Source organism: Gigantopelta aegis, chromosome 8 (genome assembly GCF_016097555.1).
Source record: "Gigantopelta aegis isolate Gae_Host chromosome 8, Gae_host_genome, whole genome shotgun sequence".
Lineage (NCBI taxonomy): Eukaryota > Metazoa > Mollusca > Gastropoda > Neomphalida > Peltospiridae > Gigantopelta > Gigantopelta aegis.
Window position 1 is genome coordinate 47657223 of NC_054706.1, and position 12580 is coordinate 47669802.

At 36.9% G+C, this 12580-nt stretch overlaps 1 protein-coding gene across 2 annotated transcripts in view; it reads left to right on the plus strand.

The window, feature by feature from the left end:
• LOC121379436 (WD repeat-containing protein on Y chromosome-like) overlaps positions 1 to 4236 on the plus strand; it is an 87905-nt gene extending 83669 nt beyond the window's left edge. For both annotated transcript variants that reach the window (XM_041508076.1, XM_041508077.1), the window contains 2 exons: positions 1536 to 1682; positions 2665 to 4236. In XM_041508076.1, the coding sequence (XP_041364010.1) occupies positions 1536 to 1682; positions 2665 to 2964 (447 nt within the window). In that variant the 3' untranslated portion in view covers positions 2965 to 4236. The remainder of the gene's footprint in view (positions 1 to 1535; positions 1683 to 2664) is intronic.
• Positions 4237 to 12580: the final 8344 nt, after the last annotated feature.

Consider the following 12580-nt stretch of genomic DNA (forward strand, 5'->3'; position numbering starts at 1 on the left):
GAGTGCGTCGTCAAATAAAACATTTCCTTTCATTCTTATATATGTACTTATCACTTCAAAATATAGTTTATACTCATAATTTGTAAATAAATATGTAATTTGTTTTGTTTACCACAATTGAAACTAATGATGTGAAAGACATGCAGTTGAATAAATGTGTGTATGCAGGAAATTGTGGGGGGGGGGGGGGGGGGGTGTGTGTGTTAAGTGTGGCAAGAAAAATTTTCAGCGATATCTGGTAATGCTCCCCAGCAAAATACATTTAAAAAAAGAAGAAAATTAGAGCAGACGTGTGAGGGTTTTGACCCTAACTAGTCTAACGAGTTGAATCGGACAGGTCTTGTGACAAGCAATATCCTGCTAGTAGGACTCTGTGACTGATATAAACAGTCACTATAATTGGTCAATACAAACAGTGATTGCAGGATAAAATATATTCATTGTATGGAGCCACTTCAACTTTACATGGGTTCTGGCTACAAAATGTTGAAATTGAGATCTGGTTATAGGTCAAAACTAACTTGTTTTTTAATTGTTTGGTAAATTTGTATCTGAAATACTTACCGTTAGGACTAAGATGTCAAAAAAGCTAAGCTGCAAAAACAAAAGAAGACCAATCACAAAATTTAAAATATGTTAATAGTTTGAAGCTGTGTTGTTGTTGTGCTGTGTGCATCTCCATACACTGTTCATATGATCTGACCACAGCATTTGTTGACGTTTTGAGATTTTATTTTGGTATGCTGTGTTGATATGTGTCATTGTGTCTTTGATGAGTTGATTGTCATTTACCTTACTGATAGTTTGTTTGACACCTGATACCCAATGTTTTTCATACCGAGTTGTCATTAAACATCCATCTGTACATTCATCCATCCATCCATCCATCCATCCATCCATCTGTTCATTCATTCATCCAATCACACATCCATCCATCCATCCATCCATCCGTTTGACTAAATATCTGTTCATCTGTCCATCCATCCATCTATCCATCCATCCATCCACCCACCCACCCATCCAGACATCCATCCACCCACTAACCCATCCATCCATCCATCCATCCATTCATTAATTGCCTAGGGTTTGGCTTCATATGATTTTTGTCAAATAATTCCATCAAAATGATCTGGAACAAATTACCATTAAATAATATCGGAACTTTACAAGGCTGTTCTACTAATTGTCATGTTGGGATAGAGGATGGGTGTTTTTGAGGGGTATAGGGATGGTGGGAGGTAACAAATAATTATAATAAAATTGAATAATTTTGCATTAGTTGTATTAATTAAAACATTAGCCTCACTTAATGTAACACACTTCTACATTTGTTCAAATAAGATATCTGGAATGGGTGTATCCAACAGGCCTGTAGTTTACCATCACTTCTTATGAAGAAACACATGGTTTTTTTTTAATTATTTGATTTCACATTTTATAATATAATTGTTCTTCTTACTTGTTATACACATCACATATTTATTATAAAGTATGTAGTGAGTTGTTAGCTCAGTTTTTTTGTTTTTTTTCTCCAGACTTTTCTTGGTGTCAAAGTGGAGAAGGATTTTGCCAGGAAGAAACAGGACCGTCAAGGGAGACGACTCTTGTTTGGGGAGATCACCAGCAGTCAGACGTCTCGCTACGGAATGCTGTGTTCACCCTACCAGGCCCTCGCAACTCCGGTAAGAGTCGAATAAAGAAAAAAACATTCATTCAGTGGTGGTTCCAATGGACAACAGGGAAGTTGAAATGATTTTGAATGATGTAGCTTGGTCAGTAAACTCTAGTCTGAGCTGCTTGGATTGTAGGATGATAGAATGAATGAATGAATGAATGAATGAATGAATGAATGAATGAATGAATGAATGAATGAATGAACGAACGAACGAGTGAACGAAGGAACGAACGAACGAACGAACGAACGAACAAATGAATGTTTAACAACACCCCAGCACAAAAAATACATTGGCTATTGGGTGTCATGTAGGATGATAGCCAATGGTCAATAAATCAATGTGCTCTAGTGGTGTCGTTAAACAATTAAAAAAAAAAAAAACTTTTCCCATACATGTAGGCAAAGACAGCACATACCATATCCTTTGATACATCACTGGTTAGTACAGGAAAAAACAAAACAATCAGAGAATGGGTGACCAAGGGGGTTTGATCTTACAAACCAAGCACCTAAGGCGTGTGTACTACCAACTGAGCTATATATTGCTCACCCACACCCCTTAAGTAATGCGTAATTAACCAATACAAAAGCTGTAATAGACAAAATGTCCGGACCATACATGAAACATCCACTCCAAACTAATAATACATGTTAAGGTATGAAACTTTAACCAGTTTCCCCATGCATTGGACAGGATATTCATATATACAAAATAGACTTAACTTCAACGTTTGACCCCCCAAAAAAAATCACTAGCCACCGGGCATGGCAATAGTAGTTATTTCCCAGCCCAACAATGAATATCACTAGCCATAGGAGTGGGGCTACCATAATCTAGAAGTCCTGAAATAATTCTAATTATATTGCCTAATAACTGATCTCAGTGTGTTTTAAATTAAATAGTTTTAAAGTACACACATTATAAATTTTAACTAATCAAATAATAAATGTAGGCTATGATTTGTCTTAAATCTGTTTGTTTTTTGTAGGATTTCTCTGAAGTGGAACTGCCTCAAAACCTACCTCTGAGTTCTCGTATGAGAAGTCGTGGCTACACCAGTGAAAATTTGACTTTCGACAAAATCAAAAGCATGGACTTCTCTTACTTCACCCCCGACACGCCCCCTAGTGGCGAGGACGACTCACCGAGTATGAAAACTACCAGTGAAAATGAACCAGCCGACACCAATAGACTTCCTCCAATAAAACAAGCAGCACCAACCAAAGTCTCATGGTCTAGGTTACCCGGACAGATCGGTTCAATGAAGAAACAAGCCACATTTATATGAACGTAATGCTGCTGTTGCCATCTTTATTCTACTGTTTTTCTAAGTTGAAAGAAATCAGATCACACTTGTCATACAACTAGCAGTCATTGGCATAGCCAGGCTAGAGAAAATGCTTTATTTAACGACACACTCAACACATTTCATTTTGTTTATGGTTATATGGCGTCAGACATAGTTAAGGACCACACAGATATTGAAGGAGGAAACCTGCTGTCGCCACTTCATGGGATACTCTTATCGATTGGCAGCAAGGGATCTTTTATATGCACCATCCCATAGACAGGATAGCACATACCACGGCTTTTGATGTACCAGCCGTGGTGCACTAGCTGGAGCGAGAAGCTAGGCTAGAGATTTTGGAAGCTATCTTAATGCTACGATATCGTAAAACCATCATAAGCTATATCACAACAATGCAAGCCATAGTGACATCATAGTCTACGATGGTTTTATGATATCATAGCGCTAAGATAATTTTTTTAATTTGGGCCCAGGATTTTATATTGGGGGGTGGGGGACACCCACACTGTCTATGAGTTGTGTTATGGTGCAACAGGCAAATATAAAAGGTGGGGGGAAAAAAGAAAATGTGATGTAAGCGGGGTTGGGTGGGGATGGCTCCCATGCTACCCTTCTAGCTATGCTAGTGATGGCAGTGACCAGTGTACTATATTCAGCCAGCATTTGTCACTAAATTGTTGCTTAATATTTGCAGATCATTTGGTTTACCGTAATATGTTGTGTAGACACCAGGGGCCTAATTCACAAAGGTCTCTTAGGCTCTGCTAGACGACAAAGCATCCTCTTTGCAAGTCTTTTAGCATTGCACTGCGAGATCGCAAAGTTGCTGGAGTTTAGTTAATTAGACCCCTGGGTAGCAAGTGTTAACTGACAAACGACTGACTGAACTTACTCATAGTTTGTTACTTTTTCAACCTGTGCTTTGTTACTAGTCCTGCAAAACTGTGATATCCATGTTAATTTGTGTGATAAAATACCTAGAAATTATGCTTAATCAGGCACATGTGTAGGCATTTTAGCAGAGGGAGATGGCTCTAAACTGTACTTAGCAAAGTTTATGAGGAGGTTGAGACATGTTTCCCTGGAAAAAGTATTGACAAACCAAATATTTGCTTGAGCAGGTGTGTGTAGTGATTTCCCTAGAAATTTGGCACGGCATGGTAGACCAAACACTTTTGGAGCATTTTCACCATTTTCGGGGCACTTGTTTTTCATTAAAAATACACAATAATTAATTAAAATGAACATTAATGTAATTTATGTGCTTGCTTTAATAAATGAATGGCAAAAGATATAAAAGGCATATTTTGTTAATTAATAATACCATTTTCGGTGTTTTATAAAGGCAATTTTAGAATTAATTAGTGAAAAAGGCTTGTTGGCACTAGACTATTGAGGCATGGTGCTGCACCATGCTAAAACAAGCTAGGGAAAACACTAGTGTATGTGTTCTTCGTCCCTAAACCCCTCCCCCTGCACATGCAACTGCTAAATACTTTGCTATCAGTTGAGAAAAGATTAACTTAAATGGTGGAATCAGGTTTCGTCTCTAACAGCAAACAAAAGTGTCATAGTTGTTAGATACCCAGTAGCTGTTAATTGAAAAAAAGAGAGAAAAAAAACGTTTTGTTTAACAACACCACTAGAGCACATTGATTTACTAATCATCGGCTATTGGATGTCAAACATTTGGCAATTTTAACATATCGTCTTAGAGAGGAAACCCGCTACATTTTTCCATTAGTAGCAAGGAATCTTTTATATGCACCATCCCACAGGCAGGATAGCACATACCACAGCCTTGGTGCACTGGCTGGAATGAGAAATAGCCCAATAGGCCCACTGACGGGGATCGATCCCTAGACCGACCGTGCATCAAGCGAGTGTTGTACCACTGGGCTACGTCCCACCCTTCTGTTGATTGAAAGTCAAATAAAAAAACTACAACCCCCCCACCCCCACCCTACAGCTGCTGATATCTTCTGACATTAAATCTTATGATCTAGGGCTGTGATAAACAAATTGACTCTTAAAGAATGAAGAGTTGTCTTGCTATTTCATGATGTATAAATGCACTGACACCTTATTAATCATAATTCATATTGAATCCGTCCAATGTTATTGTTTTGACGATTGTTTTATTACTTTTATATAATGCTGTTGATGTATTTATTTTGTATATTTAAAAGTATTAAAAAATAATATAAGGCTTTTTTTTCTAACACAATGTTGTTGTTTTTTGTTGATAAATGAAAGAAAGAAATGTTTTATTTAACGACGCACTCAACACATTTTATTTACGGTTATATGGCGTCAGACATATGGTTAAGGACCACACAGATTTTGAGAGGAAACCCGCTGTCGCCACTTCATGGGCTACTCTTCCGATTAGCAGCAAGGGATCTTTTATTTGCGCTTCCCACAGGCAGGATAGCACAAACCATGGCCTTTGTTGAACCAGTTATGGATCACTGGTCGGTGCAAGTCGTTTACACCTACCGATTGAGCCTTGCAGAGCACTCACTCAGGGTTTGGAGTCGGTATCTGGATTAAAAATCCCATGCCTTGACTGGGATCCGAACCCAGTACCTACCAGCCTGTAGACAGATGGCCTACAACGACGCCGGTTTGATAAATGAAATAATGAGATGTGTGGTCTACAAGTAGTGACAAATAGCTTTGTGAACTCAAAAAATTTCAGTGTTTTTTTGAGGTGTTGGGCTAGTGAGCTGCTAATTCAACTACAGTGTGGCCAAATCCAACTCTTTAGTATTCAGTTTGTGAGACTGGTACAGTGAAACCTCTTGAAACCGAACCCTCTGTAAACCGAAATTCCCTCAAAACTGGACATTTTTCGCGACTCCCTTTGAAATATCTGTACAGAAGAGAACCCCTCTAAACCAGATACCTCTTAAAACTGGACATTTTACTTGGTCCCGGGGGTGTCTAAATGTCAGAACTCCTTAATGCCAGAACTCCTTTTCAAATACATGTATCTGTACAGAAGAGAACCTCTCTAAACCAGATACCTCTTAAAACTGGACATTTTACTTGGTCCCAGGGGTGTCCAGTTTAAAGGAGTTTCACTGTACATCTAAGACCATGTTTATGGGAAAGTGAATGTAGAAAGATTCCTTGCCCTTTGGTAGGAATAGCCTGTGTGATGTATTGTCTCCACGAGTACTCGGGCACAGGCCGAGTATAGCAAGACTCGAGTTCATTTACGGGACTCGAGTACCCGTACAAGGAAGAGCCGTCTCATTTAATAACATAGTTGATGTCATTTTGCCATATGCGTGCCACTGGTTACACATGGGCTGTGAGACATGAAGAGAAAAACAAAAGTCGAATGTGTGGAATGCAATACAAAACATTATTTGGCATCCATGTTCAGCACTGGAATTAAGTTGCATATAGGCCTATATATTTTACTTTGTTCCTTAATCTCATTATCATCTAGTGTCAGGTACTCTGGTCCGTGTCGAGTTTGACCCTCAAGTACTAGAGTCCAATATTTCGGACTTTGTGGAGGCCCTAATGTAATGGCAGCAGTTTTTTTGCAATCTTTTGACCAAGTGCTGTGGTGTCATTACACAAATATTCTTTAAACTTCCTTCCAGTTTGTGACCTCAAAAACAATATAGGTGGAATGTATATCTGTGGCAGCGTTATTAATTTTAACATATTTTTGTGTTTTTATCCAATTAATGTTCAAAGACACTGTCTTGGGAAGACACCTTAGCTCTCTAAGTTATCTGCCCAGGACCAGGGCTTCTAAAAATTTTATAAAATCCACTAACCATAGGATCAGTGATTTTTAAAATTTACTAGCCACAATTTCAAATTCACTAGCCCTACTTTACTAAGTAAATACAATTTTACTAAATAATAATAACACCTAATAGGTGAAACACTGATGTAGGCAACACTAAATAATAATAGCTGCAGGCTGTGATGGGACATGCTCCAAGGACTAATCTAACATCATCCATACAAATTTCACAAACTTTTGATCCAGTACTTTTCAAGACATGACCAAATGAAACATTTGCTGAATTAATAATAAGAATTCTAGAACTAGTATATTCCTATCATTATGTACAATGTCTACTGATTTTATATCTTCAGCGTAGATGGTGCCCAACATTTCTGGGTTAATCGTGCTTATAAACAGCTGGATATTTTGCTTGTTATAAAGGTGAAGACCCTAGTCTGAGCCCGTGGAACTGTATACCAAGTTTGGTTATTTTTCAAACCTACATGTATAACACATCTGGTTAAAAGTAAAGTTTGTTTTATTTAACGACGCCGCTAGAGCACATTGATTTTTTATCTTATCATCGGCTATTGGACGTCAAACATATGGTCATTCTGACACTGTTTTTAGAGGAAACCCGCTGTCGCCACATAGGCTACTCTTTTTACGACAGGCAGCAAGGGATCTTTTATTTGCGCTTCCCACAGGCAGGATAGCACAAACCATGGCCTTTGTTGAACCAGTTATGGATCACTGGTCGGTGCAAGTGGTTTACACCTACCCATTGAGCCTTGCGGAGCACTCACTCAGGGTTTGGAGTCGGTATCTCGATTAAAAATCCCATGCCTCGACTGGGATCCGAACCCAGTACCTACCAGCCTGTAGACCGATGGCCTGCCACGACGCCACCGAGGCCGGTCCCACATCTGGTTAAAGTCACAACAGAAAGAAAGAAAGAAATGTTTTATTTAACGACGCACTCAACACATTTTATTTACGGTTATATGGCGTCAGACATATGCATGGCTGTTAACAAAAGTAAAATGTTGTGACTGAAATTTCAAGGTACAGGGCATTGCCCTGGTTGGGGGTTTAGATGGCGGATGTCAGTGCCATGATTATATCACCATTCAAAATGGTAGTGTTTTACATGACAATTGTAGTCCACTTTAAACATGTATTTCTCCCAACCCAAACCCTGTTATTTTTTTTTTTATTGGACAAAAACATTAATTTGATGGGTCCTGCAGTGAACCTATATTAATAAAAATAGTCCTATTAGGCTGACATTTGCTGGGGTGTTCTTTCACAAGCTACGGACATTTTTTTTTAAAGTTTGCATTATTACTTGATATTATTTATTTAGGCTTGACCGCCAGCTAATGGGACGGCAAATCAAATATTCAAATACATTTATATCGGGTCGTCGTAGTCTTATTGCAAATTCATTATGGTCTGATACTGCAATACGTTAACGTTGAATAGTCCTTTGTTGATCTTTGTGTCCATTTAACAATACGTAACGCAAAATCTGGCAGTTTTAATACCCCTCTCGCTCGTGTAACGTTTTGTGACCATGTCATATTTTACTTTGGGGTATTTAGTAATACATATATGTTAAAATAAAACGGCAATGACTAGTTGCATACTTTATTAATTAACATTACGTTGCACAATAACACACACCCCCCCCCCCCCCAATTACGTTTTGTCACACATCCCATAATTCCTACTCTCCTTAGTGCACGTTGAGTAGTTCTCGAATGACCCCATTATTCAATCGTAAATAATAAAGAAGTAACATACCGCTGGTCGGTAAATGTAAATTTTTCACCGGATCAATTTTATTAAGTCTCAATATCTATAATACGCAATCTAATAATCTACCAGCAGAACTATTACATTGCAACAGTGTTCAAACTCGCACGTGCTGTTCGTCACATGGTGTGACATTGGGTATGGCCATTACTTCAAAGGGAGTGAGTAGCACATTTAAATTAGGTTTTTTTTTTCACTTAATTTACAACTACTGTAGTAACGTTTTTTTATAGGGGGGTTTAATTACAAAAACCGTACCAAACATGATTTTAATTTTTTTTTAAATAATAATAATAAAATATCTGGGAAAAAAAGTACGAAACATATGTACACACCTTTTTACAAAATAAGATCGTCTGCTTAAAATAGCACAGAAAATGGTAGTGCAGGATGCACATTAAGTCAATACTTTTACTTTCTACATCCGTAAATAGCGGATTGGATAGATATATAGCTAGATAACAATTTAACGTGTCCATATACCACTAGGGTTGGACGTGTTGCGATAGATCCCAAATATGTGTTAACGCAAATAGATGGATTAAAACAAAAAGTTATATTCTTCTACCAAAAATATATTATATCACACAATGTAGGCATTATTACTAAAAACTACGATACAACAGACTGTATCAAAACAGGATACACCTAATTTGCATATCCAGGTCAGAGTTGTTCGTCATGTGTTCATAATCGATGTCATTTAAAAAAATATATATACAATTAGCTAAATTTGTAAACATTTTTATGAGTTCAAGTGTCCACGATAAGAGCAACTTTGGGAATCTTTATTGGGAAACTGTTGGGTTGAAGGGTCTAATTGGGGAAAAGTTTGATATTGGATTGGGAATTTACGTTAGGGGAATGGGGCCGTTCACCGGCCCCAAAATGTATAGTAGTTTATACCCTGTGATGGGTCCCTAAAGGGGGTCAGTGGGGCAAAGAAAACGTCCGAAGCGATCGGGTTGACATTACGGAAACCGAAAACGGCCTTAGTGATTCTCACGACGGACAGTTAACAGGCATGCATATGGTTACTGACCACACAGATTCTGAGAGGAAACCCGCTGTCGCCACTACATGGACTAGTCTTTCCGATTAGCAGCAAGGGATCTTTTATTTGCGCTTCCCACAGGCAGGATAGCACAAACCATGGCCTTTGTTGAACCAGTTATGGATCAATGATCGGTGCAAGTGGTTTACACCTACCCATTGAGCCTTGTGGAGCACTCACTCAGGGTTTGGAGTTGGTATCTGGATTAAAAATCCCATGCCTTGACTGGGATCTGAACCCAGTACCTACCAGCCTGTAGACCGATGGCCTAACCACGACACCACCGAGGCTGGTAAGTCACAACAGAGTGAAACATGAGTCTGTAATGTTGACACTGGGAAATCTCTCCTAAAAACAGATTTAAATTTAGAGCTCTTCTCCATAACCATTACCAAAGGTATGTGTGTTTTCAGAATTATGAAAAATGCCTTTCGTGGCATTAGAAAAACTAAAATGACCAGAGACACTTTGGATGTACCAAAATGGATAATCCAAACAATAACATGTAAGTTGTGTCTGATTTAAATTAACAAAGATGACTGTAATAGTGTAAAATATGTTACAGTGTTTAAAAACTAGGGTTTGTCTCTTTAAGCACAGGAGTTTCTCCTCAGTTACAACCACAAATGATAATTAATATCTATCAATATGGACTAACTACTATAAATACACTACTGGCTAATTTACATAAAAACTGACTAATTACTATAAACACACTACTGACTATTTACTATCAATACGCCACTGGCTAATTTATATAAATACTGACTAATTACTATAAATACACCACTGATAAATTACTATAAATACAACATGAACTAATTACTATCAGTACAATACTGATTTGCTCACTTAAACATAAAGCAATGTCGTTATTTTAGGAAACTTTATCACTCTTATATTTATTTATTACATAATCTTGATTATAAGAAATGAAATGAGTGATTCAACTGGTAACCCAAATTATTTAGGATTTTGACTATATTTCGTGTCATTGACATCCAATAGCCGATGATTAATAAATCAATGTGCTCTAGTGGTGTTGTTAAACAAAACAAACGTTATTATTTGGTGTCTAAATGTACAATATCAGGTTTACTACGGTTTGCTACAGTGTTTATTTACCATGGTTGAGATAAAGGTGTAACAGATGAGATACGCCATTATCAAACTGAGCAAAAATTAATAAACATGATATGAAAACATAATAAACTGATGACCTTTTCCTTCAAATCATGCAACTCCTTAACTCCAGAACTCCTTAATGCCAGAACTCCTTAACATCAGTACTCCTTAACATCAGTACTCCTTAACGCCAGAACTCCTTAATGTCAGAACTCCTTAACGTCAGGACTACTTAACCCCAGAACTCCTTAACGTCAGTACTCCTTAATGTCAGTACATTATAAATGTTGATTTTATTTGGTGTCTTAACATTTTGATACTTGGTCCAAAAAAAAAGATAAAAGAAACTGTAAACCATCATAAAGACCATTTCCACAAAAACAAACACAAAAAAACCCCCACAACAAAACCACAAAAAACAACAACCCCACAACAACAAAAAAAACAAAAAAAACCCAAACCCACAACAAAAACAAAGCGAAAACAACAAAACCCCAGAATTTTTTTAATATGTAATTTCCCCTAGTTATAAAAAGTCTATGCAGTATTGCAGATACAACACAATTCATTAATGAAATTTAGTCATGTTAAGAGATTTGATTATTTTCTGTTTAATATAATGTGTGCAAATTTATTATATCCATCCATAACCCAGAAAGGAGTGGAAGGAACAGATGGTCCATACAAAAGAAAGAAGGAATGTATAGAGATTATTATACGAGCTTGTGTGTTGTACTAATTTTACGAAACGAGTGTCAGGATTTTCACAAGGGTAATACAATGTACACGTATCATGACGTATTTTGCTTGTTATAAAGTTGCAGACCCTAAACCATGGAAATGTACACCAAGTTTGATTATTTTTCAAACCTATAACACATCTTTAAAGTCACAACAGAGTGAAACATGAGTTTGTGAAGTTGAAATTAGGAAATCTCTCCTAAAAACAGATTTAAATTTAGAGCTCTTCTCCATAACCATTACTTCTCAAAGGTATGTGTGTTTTCAGAATTATGAAAAATACCTTTCGTGGCATTAGAAACACTAAAATGACCAGAGACATTTTGGATGTTGTGTCTGATTTCAATTATCAAAGATGGCTCTAATAGTGTAAAATATATTACAGTGTTTAAAAACTAGGGTTTGTCTCTTTAAGTACAGAAGTTTCTCCTCAGTTACAACCACAAATGATAATTACTATCACTGAATACCCTACGGACTAACTACTATAAATACACTACAAACTAACTACTATAAACACACTACTGACTATATACTATCAATACGCCACTGGCTAATTTATATAAATACTGACTAATTAATATAAATACACCACTGATAAATTACTATCAATACAACATGAACTAATTACTATCAATACAATACTGATTTGCTCACTTAAACATAAAGCAATGTCGTTATTTTAGGAAACTTTATCACTCTTATATTTATTTATTATATAATCTTGATTATAAGAAATGAAATGAGTGATTCAACAGGTAGCCCAAATTATTTAGGATTTTGACTATATTTCGTGTCATTCACATCCAATAGCCGATGATTAATAAATTAGTATGTTTTAGTGGCGTCGTTAAACAAAACAAACTTTAATATTGAGTGTCTAAATGTACAATAACAGGTTACTACATTTTGCTTCAGTGTTTATTTACCATGGTTGAGATAAAGGTGTAACAGACGAGATACGCCATTATCAAACTGAGCCAAAATTATAAACATGATATGAAAACATAATAAACTGATGACTTTTTCCTTCAAATCATGCAACTCCTTAACATCAGTACTCCTTAACTCCAGAACTCCTTAATGCCAGAATTACTCCT